Here is an 18,929-nt window from a genome sequence, read left to right on the forward strand (position 1 = left end):
TTAATATTTCAAGAAATTGAACTTAGATGTCTTTTTGTGAACTCTTTGTAGTCTTCTTGTAACATCTATGTTTAATTGTATAAATTTGTTTTAGTGTAAGTAATTATTATATAGGTTTGCAATTTTCTTACTTCAGCACATATACGTTTGCACAATAATGAAATCGTGTGGGACTATAATGTAATATGGGCTATAATACTGTAAGAAGTTCTGTAAAGCACTTTGTATGGTTAGATTCTTATCCATCACACAATACCATCAGAGGCATCTGGTCATCTCAAATTCATTCTGCAACATGACAGCAACATCACGGAGTCAGTCTGGGATTAAACAAAGGGACAGATGTAACTGAGACACCTATTCCTGGCATTATTTTTGAAAGCGTCCTCTCTTTGCTTTTTTGTCCCTGAAACTTTTGCCCAGTACTGGACATATAATTTATAAACCTCTTGAATGTAAATTATTTTCTTCTGTCTATTATTTGAAATAGACAAACTCTGTTTCATCCTGTTTGGACTAGTTCATGTTCTGCTGTAATGTGAACGCGGTGAGTTTTGCTGAGAGCATCAGACACAAAAAGAAGAGCTGATAGATTTCATATCAGGCCCCGAAGGCTTTGTGCTGGCGTGCCTTTATTTTGAAGGTGAGTCCAACGTCCTGTTTTTCATCCGCAGACTTAGAGGTTGTCAATGACTTGACTCAATGAATAGTTCAGTGTCTGTATAACTCTGTGCCAGTGGCGCTGTCAGGTGAGTGCGCTGCAGGTCAGTGAGTGGAGCTTCACGAACGCAGGTTAGTTTGTCAAGAATTCCCATTTTGGGATCGTTGGGTGAATTTCAGAGACTCCCCATCAGCTTTTCAAAGCGCGGTAAGATTGACTTCTTTTTTATTCCTTCAGGGAAATAGGATGTCTGGAGCAGCTATTGGTCCACGTTAATGAATGACTCAACACACTTTGGTTACGATTCACAAACTCATCGGCTTAGTTTGGCTTTCCTGAACATGAGATCACATTTTAACAATTATTTTCAGTATAGATGATATGAATTATAGTCATCTGAACATAATATTATCGCTTTAGAGAGCAGTGTAGACTGCATGCTATTCTCTGTTTAGAAACTGTTTGAAAAAAGTTATCCAATGCTTAGTGGTGTATTAAAATTAAGAATAAAGCATAACTATTTGCATATGAGTAGCCATTCATTTAGGTATACTTTTAGGTTTCGACAATATTAGGCTTACTTAAAATTTTTTTTTTTAAATTCTGTATATGGCTCTAGGGTTCTGAACGTTTCCATAGTTGCTCCACAAGTTGCAGCATGCCATATCTTGCCCACAGTAGAGTTTATCTTGACTTATTTTTCCACTAGCTTTATAGTTTCACAGCTATGTCATATAAGTGTCATTTGTCTTAAACTGTAGATGCTTAAAAAAAGCAGCAACTATTCAATCACGGGGTTTTCAGTGAGAAAACAGCAGCTGATACCTTTTCCTCTTTCCTCAGTTCCTCTGCTGTATTTCTCATTTTAAACAAGCTAGAATGTTTACACGATCCCCCACGCCCACTTCAAAAGCAGTGAAACTCTACTGAATGTGAGAATTAAGTGTTACTGCTCTGTCTGTGAAATCTCAACATTCCTTGTCTTGTCTTCCCTCGCAGAGCTCCTGCTCGTCCTCCAGAATGTTCTTCCTGAGGAGGGTATCTTATAGGTAGCAATCAATCCCAGTGGACTGTGACGTGGAGATGGTCACTTGGGCCGCCTTGCTGACAGTATGCATATGGATACAGACACGAATTGCCTCAGGACAGCACACATGTCCTTCTGCTCCTCCACCGCTGGTGGATTTCACTGTAAAATACTCCCTCCCCCACTTCCAGTCAGACAAACCCATACAGAACATAGCGGTGCAGAGGGATTCGTCGCAGCCAGAGTATTATGTTGGCTGTCAGAATGTAATAGAGGCCGTCAACTATTCTATGGAAAAAATATGGGAGGTGAGAACTGGACCTGTTGGCAGCCCAGAATGTAAAACCTGTCAGGTGTGTGACATAGAAACAGATCCTGGGGATCCAGTGGATACAGACAATGAAGTTCTGCTTTTGGATCCTGCTGGATTTCTCTTGCCATACTTGTACATTTGTGGGAGTACTCAGAATGGGATCTGTTACTTCGTTGATGTTACCGCTCCACAGCCTGAGCCTCGGTGTCTATACAAAAAAGGGCAAAACTCTCCATCCAATTGTCCTGACTGTCTGGCCAGCCCACTTGGCACCAAAGTCACCATTGTTGAAGAGGCAGCCACGTCGTTCTTCTTTGTGGCGGCCTCTGTCAATGAAAAAGTGACACAGAGGTATCCCAGGAGGTCCATATCAGTGATGAGGCCACTCTCAACTGAAGATGGCTTTCATATGGTCATGAATGGCCTGACAGTGCTCCCCAGTCTGCGGAACTCTTACAGGATTAATTACATCTACAGCTTCTCGGACAAGGAGTATGTCTACTTTCTGTCCCTGCAGAGAGAAAATCCCTTAAAGAACAATTCAGCTCTTCAGACTCGTCTGGGACGACAACCCATATTAATTCCTGAGGTGTGGATGTACAGAGAGGTGGTTCTGGAGTGCCGGTATGAACCAAAACGCAGGAGGAGACGGAGAGAGGGTTACAGGGACATTGTGTATAATGGGCTACAGGCAGCTCACTTTGGGCGAGCAGGGAAGGACTTGGCTGAAGAGCTGGGGGTGGATGAAAAAGAAGATATTCTGTATGGGGTGTTTGCAGAGGTGAATGAGCATGGAGAACCTGAGAAAAACTCAGCCCTGTGTGCATTCCCTTTGACCAAAGTAAACCATGCGATTGACCTGGGTGTGGAGGCGTGCTGCAAGTCAGGTTCAGAACAGCTGTCCAGAGGTCTCTGCCACTTCCAGCCATGCGAGAGTTGCCCACATGAAGTGAGTAACGCTTTTTTTTTTTTTTTCATAAGTCTGGCTGTCGTCACAACACAGGCATAGTACAAAGGTCCCCCGTGCCCAGACAGGAAGTGACATATCCAAACAAACACTGTGTAATTTAGTCACCTGTGATCGGAACAAATAGTTTATTATTAAGCTTACAGTTTTATATTGTCTTGAGCAATAAGGGATAGTATAGTATGTAGTGACACTACAGTTAGTACATAATGTAAATCTTGACTGCTGGCTGAAGGTGTGTGTGTGTGAGAGAGAGAGAGAGAGAGAGAGAGCATGGACAGATGAGAAAACTGGGAGAGGTGGATGAGTCAGATGTGTGACCCACACATTGCCACACCATTTCTCTGCTCTGTTAAGTTTCAGTGTTTTTCAGTGGGATGGTTGAAACTGCTCACAGTGCAGAGTGGTGATATGAAAATTGTTCCATCAGATATGGATTTCAAGATAAGTGACTAAGTCCATTTGCTGGGTTTATCATTTGTTTGTTTTTACAATTTGATCCTGGTCAGTTTCCTAAGCTGATATGTTACAGGGGCAAAAATGGTAACTGGAAACTCAAAAGGTGAAATCCTAAAATAACATGCAGAGTTCATTCTCAAAACATCTTCACTGAACACAACATTTGTCTGTGGTTCTTTACAAAATAATACAGGTGTGGTCTTTTCCTTGTATGGAGTTCAGACTGTGTCCTTTGAGCTCTTACAGCCATGTGTACACCTACAGGAATGTGTGCCAACAAACACAAGTTATAAATCCTACTGATAAAAAGGTGGAATTTAAAGGGGAGGGACAGTGTTATACTGTGCCTGGCTTTACACATTTTATCTGAGCAGCAAATTGAAACCTTCATAAATCTGTCTTAAAACTGTTGAACGCCCAGAGTTCAAGTTTTTCTCGAATTGGATGAGTGTGATACAATAACTTGGACACCACATGTATTCAAGCATTAAAATCCTGAGGCACAAAGTGACTGAAAAGTTCAAATGACATGTACATAGGGCATTGAGACTTTCATGCGAACAGAGGCATGCTGGGACAGGTCAGCCACATTGCTCTAGAGTGGAATGTTTACCATTACTTTAACATATCCTCATTCTTTTAAATAATTATCATTTTTTAACCATTGTGACTCAATGCACTGCCAGCCACACACACCTGACACCTGCTGTTTTATGCATGAAAGTATGGAAAGTCCAGTTTCAATTGCTGACAATCTGTAGTGAGAAACACTCACCAAATCAACTTATGGAGCTGGAGTCACTTCTGTTTTATGACCTTGTACCTCTCACAGCTTCTTTTTTTTTTACTGTGGCTGGAGGCTAGAGCGCTTCCTCTCTTAATGGATGAATGAAGATTCCCTCTGCTTACTCTTTCTACCCCTCCTCCCGTCACACACAAGGGTGTGCATGTAAATATACTGTTTTTGAAGGAGCCCAGTGCTGATGGATGCTATACTGGAAGTATACAAAGTATTTGAGTTTCTGTTGCTGGCTGTGTGCTAACATCTTTACTCTGTGTGTTTCACCCACTTGCACAGAACTCTGAGGGTAATGACGCATGCAGTGCCATGCCCACTCTGGTGTCAAAGCCTTACTACAGAGTAGACCTCTTCAACAGGCAGATGAGAGATGTCCTGTTCACTGCTGTCCTGGTCACCACTCTCGGGAATTCCACACTGGGCCATTTTGGTACCTCAGATGGCAGGATACTGCAGGTAACAAGATACCTGGTGTTTCTGTGTTTGAACTTTCTCTGCTTTTATGACTCTTGCTAATAATAAACATTTTGCAATCATTTGGCTAAATAAAACGTATACATTTTTACTGTCTGTGCATGCAGGTGCATATTGCAACTTCCAAAAATCTTTGTGACATCACCTCTCTGTCTTGCTGATTTAGGTGATTCTTACCACATACAGGACTGTTGTTTTTGCCAACTATTCTCTGGGAGAGGCTGCAATATCCAGGACAGCAGCTGTGCACTCAGAGGATTCACTTCTCTTTGTCGCAGGAAATAAGGTACATTTTCGTAACGAGTGCTTATCTTTTGACTCTTTTCTATGCCTCGCTTACCCCACCCTCATCTGCCTCTCTCCCTCAACAAGATGTTCAGGGTGCCCTCCGCAGGACCAGGGTGTGCTCATTTTATGACATGCTCCATGTGTTTGACGGCTCCACGCTTCATGAACTGTGGCTGGTGCTCAGGAATCTGCTCGAGGCAGCATGAGTGTACCTCGCAGTGGAACAAAGACTCTTGTGCACCTGTCATAACAGAGGTAGATCTGCTGCTAGCTGTAACTGATTAGCCAGTGTATGAAGCTTAAACACCATGAGTCACGAAGTTACGCTGATCACACTGACTGGACTGAGATACTGATTGATATTCTGAATGGTCTGTCTGCAGTTTTTCCCTAAAGTGGTACCTGTTGGTGGAGAGACAGAGGTGACATTGTGCGGTTGGGACTTTCAGTCCCCTCTGCGACCCGCCATCATCAGCGGCACAACCCACACCATCACAGTGGGCTCTGGGACCTTATGCACTATCCTGCCTGAAAAGAGCAATAATGATGTGTGAGTAGCACAGATGCAAAATAATGTCAATGCCACACACTCTTCATTTTCACACGCACAATAGATGCACAAGCCACAAGACTTCATTGTGGCTTACAGACGCATTTGAAGAAGACTATATTATTGTGAAGACTATGTCTCTGGGGACGATGCTTACTAGATGGTTTAATAGGATTTTTATTTAACTGGACTCCTGCCTCACTAGAATATCTCCATCTCCAGAATTCATATACAGATCATTTCTTGTGTCCTTAATACAGGCTAGTATGCAAGATTCGCGACACAATACCAAACCAGAACCTTAACATCACTCTGGAAGTCCACGAGGGAGAAGTGGAGGGCCGCTACTCAATCGAAGGCGTAGCTCAGAAGTCTGGCTTCTCTTTTGTGGTGAGAATGAAATCTTTTATTTTTTAATGCAATTATTTACCAATACATTCTCTATATGATATTTATTAATGGTAATAAAGTGTATAATCCGATGTTGGGTTATAACATGATAACATTTCACCTCTGTCTAATCAGGAGCCTGATATAACAGAAATCAGACCTGACTATGGGCCCATGTTTGGGGGAACAGAGGTTACACTGACAGGCAGATTTCTTCTTTCTGGGATGAAGAGAGATGTCTTCTTTGGAAACAACAAGTGTAACATTCACAGGTAAGCAATGTAGATGGCTACAGATATCCCTAGTGTTCAGATATCCATTTTAATTCAAGGCTTTTAGTATTGTACACGTTTGGTTACTGTGATCTGTGTTGATTTCAGTGCTCATGAAGGAAGTGAGGCTTTATCTTCAATCGTCTGCAACACAACAGCTGCAGCAAGTGTTGGGAAGGTACCTGTGAAAGTCGTCATTGACAGCTCTGAAATGACGGCCACTAAGATGTTCACCTACAAGAAAAACCCTGTTGTTACCTCTGTACAGCCTCATTGCAGTTTCAGAAGGTAGGACACTGACCCCAGTCTGCTCTGGTCATTGATTATTAAGAGACTCATGTTTCAAATGTTCGTAACAAAACAAGCCATGTTTGTTCGTGAAGGAAATGAGTGTTATTTATTAACACCCTCATTTTCACTGTCATACAGAGGCTCCAAGCTGGTGATAACGGGTCAGAATCTTGACTCTGCCCACAGAACTATGGTTCAGTACGCTTCCAAAAATTCCCACATGCTACCTCTCCAACAAGTAAGTTCACACTTTTATTTTGTCCTTGTGTAAAACATTTTAGACGCAGCGCATTATTCGGTTTGAAGCAGGTCATTAAACTGCATGCTGTGTGCAGAGAAATAGAGTGAAATGGGGTGCTTTTACATTAACATATAAACTGAGCTGCAGTTTGTGAACCTGTTTGTGAATTTTCAACAATGGATAGCCAACCATACTCATTCTTTCTCAATATTGCTTTATTATGGCAAACCTTTACAGTAGTTGTTACTTAAAATGAAATTTAATATGCTGACTTCACTTGAGGTCTGCAACGGCACAGCAAATGCCACGCATATGGAGTGCTGGGCCCCTGCCTTTCAAGAGGAAATGCCAGAAGAAAAGTCTGACACAGGGGAGATTTTTATTCACATGGATGGAAGACGTGACCTCTGGAAGAGACGTTTTGACTACCACCCTGACGCCAAAGTCATTCCCTTCGAAAATGATGACAAAGAATTACTTCTAAAACCAGGAGAGACAGAAGTTTCACTGCATGTATGTTAGCACACTCATACACAGTTTTTTTTTTTTTACTACATGTACTTGTATGAAAATCTCAATAATTGCAGTACATGCACAGCAAAATGAATAATATGTGTTGAAGAGAGAACATCAATTAAAACTTGTCTTTTAACATTTTATTGTATTTTTTTTTCACGTATGTGACAGCATAGCAAACTGAATACAGTGACCACATGTATGAAGATCACAATGACCATTGGTGGTGTGGACTGCAACGTTCAAGTTCTGCTAAATGAGTTGACGTGCAGGATTCCGAAAGACCTGGTCATTCCCAGTGAGGGATTGCCTGTCAAGGTAAGAGAATCACCAGCCTTTATCTAAATCAGCTGGCAATATATCAGACATATTCCACAAAAGAAATCATCTGTTTCACTGCTGTAGGTTTTTGTGAACGGGGAAGTATCTGATGTGGGTACAGTGGTCTATGGCAACAACAACACTGTGATTGCGGGCATTGTGCTGGGCATCCTTGCTGCACTTGTAGTAGGTGCTGGCCTGGCATTATTGGTGATGATCCACATAAGGAAGAAAAAGAGAGGTGAGAAAAATGGTACATTCTACTAAACTGTAACACTTGCAATTGTGATTATGATTTGTAAACAGGAGTTTCTAATGTCTGCTCATTCTGTACAATGGTCTGTTAATAATTAACCTGACAAACTGTGACTTTTGCCACTGGCTTTACTGTATATTTTCATGGTTTATTGTTCAATGATTTACATTTATCGAATGTGTCCTTTCAGCCAACATAGAGAACCGTTTATCAACAATGCTTTCACGGAACCGCATGGACAGCAACTCTAATTTCTCGCCAACAGGGGACTACAGACGAGGTGTGGCATTGAAATTAATTCATTTTCTCATTCATTCATTCAGAACCCCATATTAAGTGTAAATTAGGCCTTCTATCTGTTCATTCTCTTCCTTTTTCTGCATCCAGTACATCTAACCCTGCAGCAACCCCATGAAGTACAAGCATTCAAATACATATGTGTAGAACAAATCATTGTAATATTGTACAAAGACTGGTAAATAAAGAGATAAATGTAAAACATCAGGGCATAAACTGGTTTAATTTCTCTGTATCCTTATGGTGAAAGTCTGTCACCAAAGTTGAGGGCAATGGGATAAAGAACAACCTCATGAATAAAGGGTAAAACATTCATAGATAAAATGCTTTCTTGCGTTCTTAAAAACAAATGTTCTTCATGTTTCCTTTGGTGAAGAATGCATCAATTCAGCAACCAACTTAAGCTGACAGAGACCAGAAGATTCAACTGCCTTTTACAACTTAACACCATCTCAGTTTGTGTGTTTCTGCTTGTGTATTACAGTAGATCTGTCCAGTCAAACATCAGGATCAGGAGCAATGGCCTTCCAAGGTTTATTATATTCTGCCAGCTACGATCATCTGTCCATCCCTTTAGTGCCACGGGACAGTATCTCCATGGTCAGCCTGAGTTCTGATCTCCTTGAAGAGGTCAAAGATGTTCTGATCCCTGCTGACATGCTCAGAATTGAGGATAACCAGATAATTGGCAAAGGTAAGTCTTGTGTTTCATGTTTTTTTTTTTTCGTTTCTTTGTTTATTTCTTTCTTTCTTTACAGTTTAGCACATGAATTCCCTAACAACCACTTTTTCTTCATATGCAGGACACTTTGGAACAGTTTATCATGGTTACTTGATAGACAGCAATAAGCAAGAGACCCACTGCGCTGTTAAATCACTGAACAGTATGTGAACGCCTATTTTACAAATGAAATCATCATTACATGAGCACTTGGCTGGTAGACTTGTCTGTATAACAGTGTGTGTTTTACAAACAGGGATCACAGATTTGAGGGAGGTGGACCAATTCCTCAGAGAAGGCATCATCATGAAAGGTTTCCACCACCCTAACATACTGTCTCTGCTGGGCATTATGCTCCCCAAAGAAGGGCTCCCTCTGGTGGTGCTACCATATATGAAGCATGGGGATGTGCGTCATTTCATCCGCTCTGAGAAAAGGGTGAGGTTACGCAATGAAACTTTCTGGGTCATGACTGTGAGTATTTGCTCTCTCAACCTGGCCTGGAGTTTTTACTGCTCTAGACTATGAGCTCTGGTTTAGTCAGCTCTGGTTACTATTTCTTTGTCATCCACAGAACCCAACAGTGAAAGACCTGATCGGGTTTGGACTTCAGGTTGCCAAGGGGATGGAGTATTTAGCCCAGAAAAAATTTGTCCACAGAGACCTGGCTGCACGTAACTGCATGTAAGTGTGAATCATACACTGATTACTCGCCTTTGAGATGTCAGTGGAAAAGCTTTGTCTTGCCTAAAGGAGGCCATTTCACTGTCCGTTGGCAAGGTGACGTGTCATCTCCATGCTGTACTGTAAAGGTGTAGTAAAGCAAAAAAGAAGGGAGATAAATAATTGAGGATAAATAATTGTGACACTGGTGTTTGATATTTTGGGAGATACACCTTTTTCCTTTTTTGGAGAGAATTAGATAAAACAATTATACCATTCTCATTATCTGACTTTTCTCACTACATGTGCATGGCAAATATCTAATGGGAACATCACAGATCATCAAAACAGATTCTTTAAATTGGTGTAAATTAAGTTGTACCTGGCTCCTTTTGAGCAAACCTTGAGTTTAGAGATATGTCATTTGATTTGGGAGATCAACCTTTCTTAAGATGTCTCCTCTTTTCAGGCTGGATGAAACCTTCACTGTTAAGGTGGCTGATTTTGGCATGGCGAGGGACATCTATGACAAGGAATACTACAGCATTCAAGATCACAAACGGGCAAAGCTGCCAGTGAAGTGGATGGCCATTGAAAGCCTGCAAACACAGAAGTTCACCATTAAGTCTGATGTGGTGAGTGTACTTCATCCAGGCCACAGAAATATGTTTGTATCTATTATAATTGTATCTAAAATACATTGCTTCTCTGTTTCCCAGTGGTCATATGGCATCTTAATGTGGGAGCTGCTGACCAGAGGTGCTAGCCCATATCCAGAAGTGGACCCATATGACATCACACACTACTTGTTGAAGGGACGTCGCCTTCCACAGCCACAATTTTGCCCTGATACTCTGTAAGAATAATAGCAGCACCCTCTGAATATCACACGACATAATGATAGAACACAATTGCTTCAGCAGCTTGTAATTTGAATTTCTTCAGGGGACTCAGTTCTTCAGTTACTATAAGTCAGTTTTATCTCAGGTGTAGTATATTATTCCTAAGCTTATAATAGCCATCATTCAGTAGTTTACCCGCCTGCTTCTCAAGCACTTACTCATTCTCCCATTTACACATTTATTCATTCCACAGGTATTCAATCATGTTGACGTGCTGGGACCCAGAGCCTGAGTGCAGACCAAGCTTCCACAGCCTGGTTACAGAAGTACAGCACATCCTATCCTGTCTGGAAGGAGAGCACTACATCAGTCTGAAGGTTACCTACGTCAACTTAGACCAGCCAAGGCCTTACCCCTCCCTCAGTGGGTCTGCAGATGAGGCTGAAGCCTCAGACTTGGATGCAGATAGTGATGCTGCCAGCTGAGTGTCTCACAGCATCTAAGACTCTCTGACAGGACTAGGATCTGGAGCATAGAGGATGAGGGACAGCTTGCCTCGTCACATAGTTTGTTGATTATTTCCACAAACCAGAGCATATGGAAGGTTTGGCTACTGATTTAAGACATTGTAGGTACTACAAACTCTTACTGGAGCTGAGACAAAATCACCCTGTGAATGTAACACGTGCTTTTGTTCTTGGAGAGGAAAAGGATGTCAGCGTACATGAGGATATTTTTTAATATGCCTCTAAGTCAATATATTAGACTGATAGACATGGGGTCTATGAATGCTGACTTGTTCTCAGGGGTCAATTTTTTTAGTGTTTTCTCTCACATTTTTCTCACTGTATGGGGATATAATATGAATTATATCCCTTCATATAGGCTTTAGAGGGTAAACTTAATATAAGGCGACGTGTGCATGTGAAATCATGTTGGATGCACCTCCTTTGATACTCTGCACCTACTGAATTATACTGTCAGCTTTCTGTGCAACTGTACCTGTCACTAGAGGGCAACCAATGCCTCCCTATAAAGCATACTTGAGTTACTGCTGCAGTGATGCTCTGCGATACAGCAGATAGCTCAACGCAAAGGTGTTACGCAAACAACACAACTCAATTTATCTGATGAGAAAATGTGACAAATTCAGTCTTTCAACCCAATCAGCACAGCACAACACAAAGCACATTTTGGGGGCTTTCTTTGTTTCTTGCATGTGATTAAAATGATCCCCACAGCAAATTAGACAACCCAAGGCATTTCAGAATGTATGCACTGATTTTTTTTTTTTTTTTTTTAACTTTCAGATGGTTTAACCAAAGAAATGGTTTATGTTGACCTACAATCTCTCTACTAGGGGCAATGAATTTGGTTCCAATGTACTTGATTTTTGTTATGGCTGGATTTCTTTCCTTTCATGATTGAACTGTGCTCTGGGCTGCACTGTAAAGAGTGTTTTTGTAAAAAAAAAAAATTGTTTATTGCACATACTGGTCTCTAAAATGTGTTGACAAATGAAATGTCTCCCAAGACTTGTTTTTTCTAACCGCATCCTGAATAAACACTAAGAAGAAATTGCTTGCTGCAGATGAACAAACAATTCGGTTCCACTTAAAAAAAATTACCTTAACCTTTGTTCTGAACTGTTTTATCTGGTATTCTGTTAAAAAATAAAAAATAAAAAAAAGGAGATAACTACAGCAAGGTGAAGCACAGGAGTTCTTCATGAAAGTGGATCATCAAAGCCACTGAAGAAAAAAAGCTGCAGAGTGCAATGACACAGGACTGAGGGAGCATGGCTCTTGTTTTCTGCCAGGTGGAAGAGAGGAAAAACACATACTGTTAGAGGTCTGAATTATGTCAGCTCAACTAGAGTGAAAACCACATGCTTCTGCCTAATCTGTGTATCTAGAATTTGTAATACTCCCTATGAATAATTTATGGATCTAAAAAAAGATGATTTTTTTATCCCTTACCCTCAGGTACCGAAAAGGTGGCGGTAATAATGACAAGCGGTGATTGTGTTCAGTTGGGGGTTCAGGGCTTGAAAGTGAGGTGATGTTTCCAGCTAAAGGCTGAACACAAAGCCAAACGGATTTTTTTTTCTGTGAGCAATCATTACATGAGAGATTTACTTTTATTTATAACACAGAAGCAAATATAAGATGCAATCTGCCGAAATGGTTACTGGTCAGCTGAAGACTACTGATGAAGTACGGATCTTTTGAAAGAGTATTTATAGACTGTACATGATGAAGAGGAAGTGATGTGTGGGAAAGGAGGGTTAGACAATAAATAAACATTATGAGCTGTACATGAACCCACAGTGGGGAAGAAACACAACATGTACCTACACCTCAGCCCTGTGTGCCACAAAATATAAAGGCTTCCAGATGCCACGAAAAAGCCTTTAGACTTTAAAGCAAGTCTCTGACTAGATGTCTGTACTCCTCATAGTGTCACCTAATGATTAATTTGCCAGTGCAGCTCCTGGGATTGTATGAATGCTGTTGGCATTTAAAATACAATTTGGCATTAAACAAGGACACTGGCATTGAAATCAAAACTTAAAATGAAAGAAGAAAAATTGGCATCAGCTTTTCTTATGATTTTCATTATTTTAAAGTTTGTTTTGATTTTTTAGAGTGAGAGTTTTTTCGGTGCCAAACTTTCTTTTTTTCTGTTTGGGTTTTGATTTCAACACAGACAACAAATGCAGTTGTATGTTGCTGAGGGAGAAAGTAAGCATGCTTTGTCCACTATGTGTGGATTAAAAAGTGTGTTGGCAGACTTCTTTTTGAAGCTATAAGAACTGATCACCAAAACATTCAGTGAATGTGTCGATTTAATCACTTATGTTAGAAAAAACAAGTAATTACAGCAACTCCTATATGGTGTGAAAGTGGCATAAATCTAAGTTGAGATAACCTGGATGACATCACCAGGGTTATTTTCTCAGACTTTAGAAAATGCCTCCAGAGCCACAGACAACATTATACAACTGTTTTCACGGGCTGAGTAGTAGCCTATTCCCCATGAAGTGCAAATGGACTTTCATGAATAAAATTTCCCTTTAAAGAAGTTTACTTCTATCGGGGAAAATATCAGCTGGGGACTGATTGACCCAGCCATCAATGGATCAATGAAACGCCTGGTTCTCAGAAAGAGGCTCCTGAGCACCTACACCAAGTGTCGGTTGGTCTATTTATTCTCCTCCCCCACAAACACACACACGCACGCACACACTTACACATGCACAGCCCCATCCCAAGCCAGAAGCACAGTGAGCTGCACTGACAGCGGACCCCTAAAGTGTCTGGTCTAAAATTCCTTTTGTTGTCTTCAAGTGTATATATTTATAAATATTTTACACTTACATTTCACACTGCCCTGGTTTTGAAGCAGGGTTCGGTTGGAATCTGCGAAACTGCAAATGCCATACAGCAGCTGTTGTGTGATCCATGATAAACTAGACAAGGGAAAAGAAACTAGCTAGTCCTGGCTAGCTGTTTTCTGCCGAGACTTAACACAAATTTGTGTTCCACAGACGGGAGAACACAAGAAAATTAGCCAGTTTCCACAGTAGCTGTCAGAGTTTAAATCTAAACAGTGGATAGCTGGAACTGTAATGATGAGTAAGGGTGGACCACTGCTTTTAAAGTGCCAAACATGACTGTTGCCAGTTTGGATCAGCTGATGGTGAGCTGAGTGAGCTGTAGCATGTTTGATGTGCATCATTCAGCCTGATGTAAGATAAATATGTAATGATCGCTCTATTCCTCATTATTGACAGGTCAGAGACACTGCAGAGAGGCCATACGGAGAAACAATCAGTGACAAATTATCAAGCATGGTGAAAACAAGGTGGATGTGCCAGACAAGGCTGTGAGCTTAGGAGCAGTGACCCTGTCGCAGCAAAGCTGTGCTAATATGTCCATCCATGCTATTTGCCTGGCGTTCATCTGTATTGTGACAGAAATTAGCCTGTCATTTAGGGAGCTTTTGGCTTTGTTGTACAACGTGGCATCAGACATTCTGCATTGCACCATTTGGTATAAAATGGCCAGAGGAGTAGGAAAAGGAAAAAAAAAATTAAAAAAAACTTGGCTGATTCACTGCTGTCGAACCTTTTCGGGCAGGTGTTTTGAGCTGTGTATGCATTCACAGTCTGAAGTTTCTCAGCATCGCTCATGGTCTCTCAGCCTTTCAAGATGTTGGTGAGAAAAACTCTGCAGAGGGAGACAGGGAAAGAAAATATGAGAATGCAATAAGAGAATGCAAAATTTATATTGTCTGTTTGTCCTGTTGTAGCTTTAACATTTACCATGACATTCGGGTTGTAAATTATTAAGAATTTTTGCACCTTTCTCTAAAATAAAGACTCATACCTATAGCATGGTATTCAATTTAAGTTCATACCATGTTTATAAATAAATGATATTTCTTTCCATCTTAAAAGCCTAACTTCCCGTGCAAATGTCTTGCATGTGGGTTTTTAGCCTTTCTCACACTTTTGTTCTCTGAATTGAATCTGCTATCCTTGAGCTTGTGTACCATCAGTAGATACCTGAATAGTGAGGCAATCCTCCTCCCTCTCCCTTGCTCTTCTCCATTGTTGCACTGCATTCAGAGGGAGGATGAAGAGCTGGGAGGTCACAGATGGAGAGAAGTGTTATGTTTGTTCCCATCTCTGCTCTCTCAGTGAATGTCTCCACAGATGGGATTATATTGAAAGGCAAACACAAATTTGCAGAGCAATTAAAGTGCTTCGAGGCACAAGGCCACGCCAGGCACACAGCTAACTGCACTTGATAAGAGTTTTTCATCGTCCTTCTCGTTATCAACGTGTGTTTTTGTGACTTAAAAAATGCACATTCTGTTGCTTCAAAGACTCATGTCATAAACACGATATACTGGATATATTATTAAGATAATTACATAAGATTACCTTTGATTATTCACTAAATATAGGTTGATCTTCTCATGCTGTGTGTCGTCACTGCTGTTTTTCCATGTACTGACTTACAGAATCACTTCTGCATTAATAATGAAACCGATGTCGTCAACACCCATGCTTATGAATTTTTCATATTGTGATGTGGTACCATTAAACTGCACATGTAACCACAAAATGTAAATTCACAGAGAATAGTGTTAGACACAGTGTGTCCCTCTTTTGCTGATGTATAAAACAAATGAAACTCTAAATATAAACTGTTTATGCCTCAGTGCTCCAGATGTGTTTATTCCGACATTTTATATAATCTTTGTTGTCTCAACAGAGTTTTTTCAGTTTATATTAATTCCTGTAAATGATGCGACCATGATGTGTCTATATCCAACCAGTCAAAAACTAAAACTCAACAAGTTATTATGTAAAGCGGCCTGCATGACTCCTCTTATGAAATTTGAGTGGGATCATAACATACTGTATATAGATAGGCCTACAAAGATGTGTCTGTAGTAAGGCTGTAGGTTTATTGTTAGATATTGCTTTCATATTGACAGGTACAGGGTTATTATGTTTATATATATGATATATGATGTATATGTAGTTATTAAACCTTAATGATAGTTCCATTGAGATTAAAAATGTTCACTTCATAGTAAATGTCTTACCATAGTGGCAGCAGCTAAGGAAGGTAGACTTATATATTTAGTTAGTCAGTTAGATCCCCATTAGCCACTGTATTGTAACTGTGGCTTCTCTTCCTGGGGTCCCCATAAATTTATGGGCACTACTTCAGTGACAACAGACACATACTGCCATGAGTCTAACAACTCAGACAAAGGCAGTGGATAATGATACTAAATACATTAATAGGCTACTGGACAATTTTAATATCCCTATAGGGATCAATAAAGTATCTTTATCTTTATTACATCAATACACATCCATGTCATTCATACTGACAACAAGACTCACAATACTTAACACAACCTCTACAAGGCGCAACAACCAACACCAACTCAAAATCAAATACATGCAATAGCTCTATTTAATAATTTCATTCATATTTCAATAACCAAGAAACGAAAATTAAATCCACTAAGTCACGAATAAAATAACGGAGGGATGAAACAGCTCCCTGTATCCATTTCCTGTCTTTAGAAAAACAAACCTACCAGCAAACATTAAATTCTATGGGAGCAGATAATGATGATACAGTGTACAAATAAGGAATAGGCTTGTTTGGGAGGTTTCAATGATGGGGACCCTAATGAGGTTCAACTTGCACTGCACCGTTACCTGTGTGTGAGGTATGAGTGTGTGACAGCATTCAGTTTTGTCATGTTGGGTAGGTTATTGGAGTTATTTAGCCCTGGCAGGTGCTATAAGCAAATTAGTTCATTGTGACTATAGTTTTCAGCATTATAATCTAATATATACAGTATTAATTGCTCGCAATAATTTCACCAAACACTTTTTGTCTGCATTGTAATTCTGTACTGATGAAATCAGTTTGGTTGTTTATAGATCCTGCTCCAGCCCATGGTATTTTTGGGTGATAGGATAAAATCTAGGTGACTCATACTCATGGCACACTGACAGCTTTCCTTTGCTATCAAGTCCTACAAAATCAGGTTGGTTAATGCTCAATAATGCAACATTTGGTGTTCACTGCCTGCAAGAGAGCCAGCCAGACTACCCTTAAATAACCAGATGCAGCTGAAGTTAGAAGGGATGCATTCAGTTTATACTGTTGCTCACCAATGTAGTACAGCTACATACCTGGCAGCCATCTGACATCTCAGGAACCAATAATATACTGTATAAGCTCCCACATTTTCCAGTTTGGTTTACTGACATATTTCTACTTCCAGATTTATCATTGTCTTCACTGCAGAATATAGATATGCAGATAACATAATCAGAGAACATACTTCATGATTTGGTATGAAGCTGTCCAATAAAATGTGCACACAGTACAGTAAATAAGGTTGGTAGAAATTAGATGTGCTGTGACATTTCTTCAGTCGTGGACTGCATCACCCCTCCTGACAGCAATATTTCAGGGTTTTCTCACATATTCTGCTATGGATATCAAAAGTTGATTCAATATCTTACTTTACAATATGGACTTGGAATGTACATAGTTAACCATTATACACTAATAGCTATCTAATAGCTGCTGACAAGCGCTCAAGTAGTTCCTCTTTGCCAGTGTCTTCAGTAACATTTTTTTTCTCTGGCAACGGCTTTGTAAAAAATCACACTTCAACATTTGCTGAGACTGTGTCAAGTTTTTAGCTTCACACCAGGCCCCATCTTTGGAAGCAGCTCAACAGTAAAGTGATGGGTTTTAGTTTGTACTGAAATGGACTGACAAAACACTCAGTGATTGCCTGTCAGTGTCATATCGTACACATTCATGCATACTGGGTGAAAATGTTTGGACCTGTTTCTGACACATCAGCCGTTTTAGAGAGCTTAGTTGTTGTTTTCTTCACATAAGGAAGAGTTTGATGCTTTTTGGACTCTATTAGACAATAAGGTTTACATATGCACAGTCAGAAATATTTTTAATTCAAATTATGGCCCCTCAGAGGTTTAATCATTTATTTTCATTTCAAAATAGCTTAGAAAATGTGTTCAATATATTCGATGTCCAATGCTGGAATTTTAAAATATGTGTGAAACAATATCAAGAGATCTTGGCACTGATCAAATGATCATGACGACATAGAAATTTTGCTGTAAACTTTCTTTTAAATATACATGACAGACCATCAACCAAAGTTGCAACAGGATGCTAGACTAAAACTTTTACATGTGAGCAAAATTAAATCATGTTCCTTGATCCGCATTCATAGCATTCCTTTTTGCTCTTGTATGATTTAATATCAAGTGCTAACAAAAATAATCTGTGTATATGTTTTGAAAGATGCTCAAACTTCTTCCCCTGTCTTGCATGCCTTTGGGACACCGGAGCATCCCAAGGAAACCTATGCACAAATGGAAAAAGTATATATGCAAACTCCACACATAGAGGCATCAGCTGCCGGGGTCACATTTCAACACAGGACCATGTTGTTTTCATGCAAACCACTGATTCACCATGCCACATGTCCCTAAAATGCCACATAAAACTATGCTGCAAAGGGATGTCATTCAGTCACAAAAAGTCATGAAGTTGCCTGTGTGAACAGTCACGTGTGCTGTTTGTGACTTGAGAAGTGAAACTCAGTGCTGCTAGCTTTCATTAGTGGGGTTTAGACGGGTTTGTAGACAGAAAATGTGGAAAAGAGAGATTTTCTGTTATGCTGATCTGAATTTGTCTTCCAAAAGCCCTGTTGTGGCTTGTGAGCCTGTTGCTATGACAACCATCATTTGATACCAGTGGTGTGTAGGAAGGCAGAGAGATATGGTTGAAAATTAGCAAACTGCTTTATGCGTGTTTTATAATCTATTCATAATTTTCATGTATGTGTGTTTGTGTCAGGGGAATAAATAAAAAGGAGAGCAATACACATACTCGAAAAAATAACATTCATTCAAGGATTGAACAACACTGGGTCATTTTCCCTTCCATGATTAATTCAAGAAATATTGTTTTGTATGTGCCTCAAAGTGAAT

At 40.1% G+C, this 18,929-nt stretch overlaps 1 protein-coding gene across 3 annotated transcripts; it reads left to right on the plus strand.

The window, feature by feature from the left end:
* The first annotated feature begins 728 nt into the window (after nucleotides 1-728).
* Nucleotides 729-11,926, plus strand: mst1ra (macrophage stimulating 1 receptor a). 3 transcript variants are annotated; one of them, XM_071494333.1, is made up of 21 exons: nucleotides 729-868; nucleotides 1,661-2,950; nucleotides 4,506-4,682; nucleotides 4,867-4,986; nucleotides 5,073-5,243; nucleotides 5,372-5,538; nucleotides 5,799-5,928; nucleotides 6,064-6,200; nucleotides 6,309-6,488; nucleotides 6,630-6,729; nucleotides 7,015-7,245; nucleotides 7,420-7,566; nucleotides 7,654-7,810; nucleotides 8,016-8,105; nucleotides 8,607-8,816; nucleotides 8,926-9,006; nucleotides 9,100-9,281; nucleotides 9,418-9,527; nucleotides 9,976-10,141; nucleotides 10,226-10,362; nucleotides 10,602-11,926. In XM_071494333.1, the coding sequence occupies exons 2-21, from the start codon at nucleotides 1,745-1,747 to the stop codon at nucleotides 10,831-10,833; spliced, it is 4,131 nt and encodes a 1,376-aa protein (XP_071350434.1). In that variant the 5' UTR covers nucleotides 729-868; nucleotides 1,661-1,744; the 3' UTR covers nucleotides 10,834-11,926. The 3 variants fall into 3 exon arrangements, with proteins under 3 accessions (XP_071350434.1, XP_071350437.1, XP_071350436.1); XM_071494336.1 differs by having other exon boundaries at nucleotides 8,610-8,816; nucleotides 10,602-11,871; XM_071494335.1 differs by having other exon boundaries at nucleotides 770-792; nucleotides 10,602-11,871.
* Nucleotides 11,927-18,929: the final 7,003 nt, after the last annotated feature.

Source organism: Trachinotus anak, unplaced genomic scaffold (genome assembly GCF_046630095.1).
Source record: "Trachinotus anak isolate AG129_WGS33_773 ecotype Australia unplaced genomic scaffold, CSIRO_AGI_Tana_v1 ptg000013l, whole genome shotgun sequence".
NCBI lineage: Eukaryota > Metazoa > Chordata > Actinopteri > Carangiformes > Carangidae > Trachinotus > Trachinotus anak.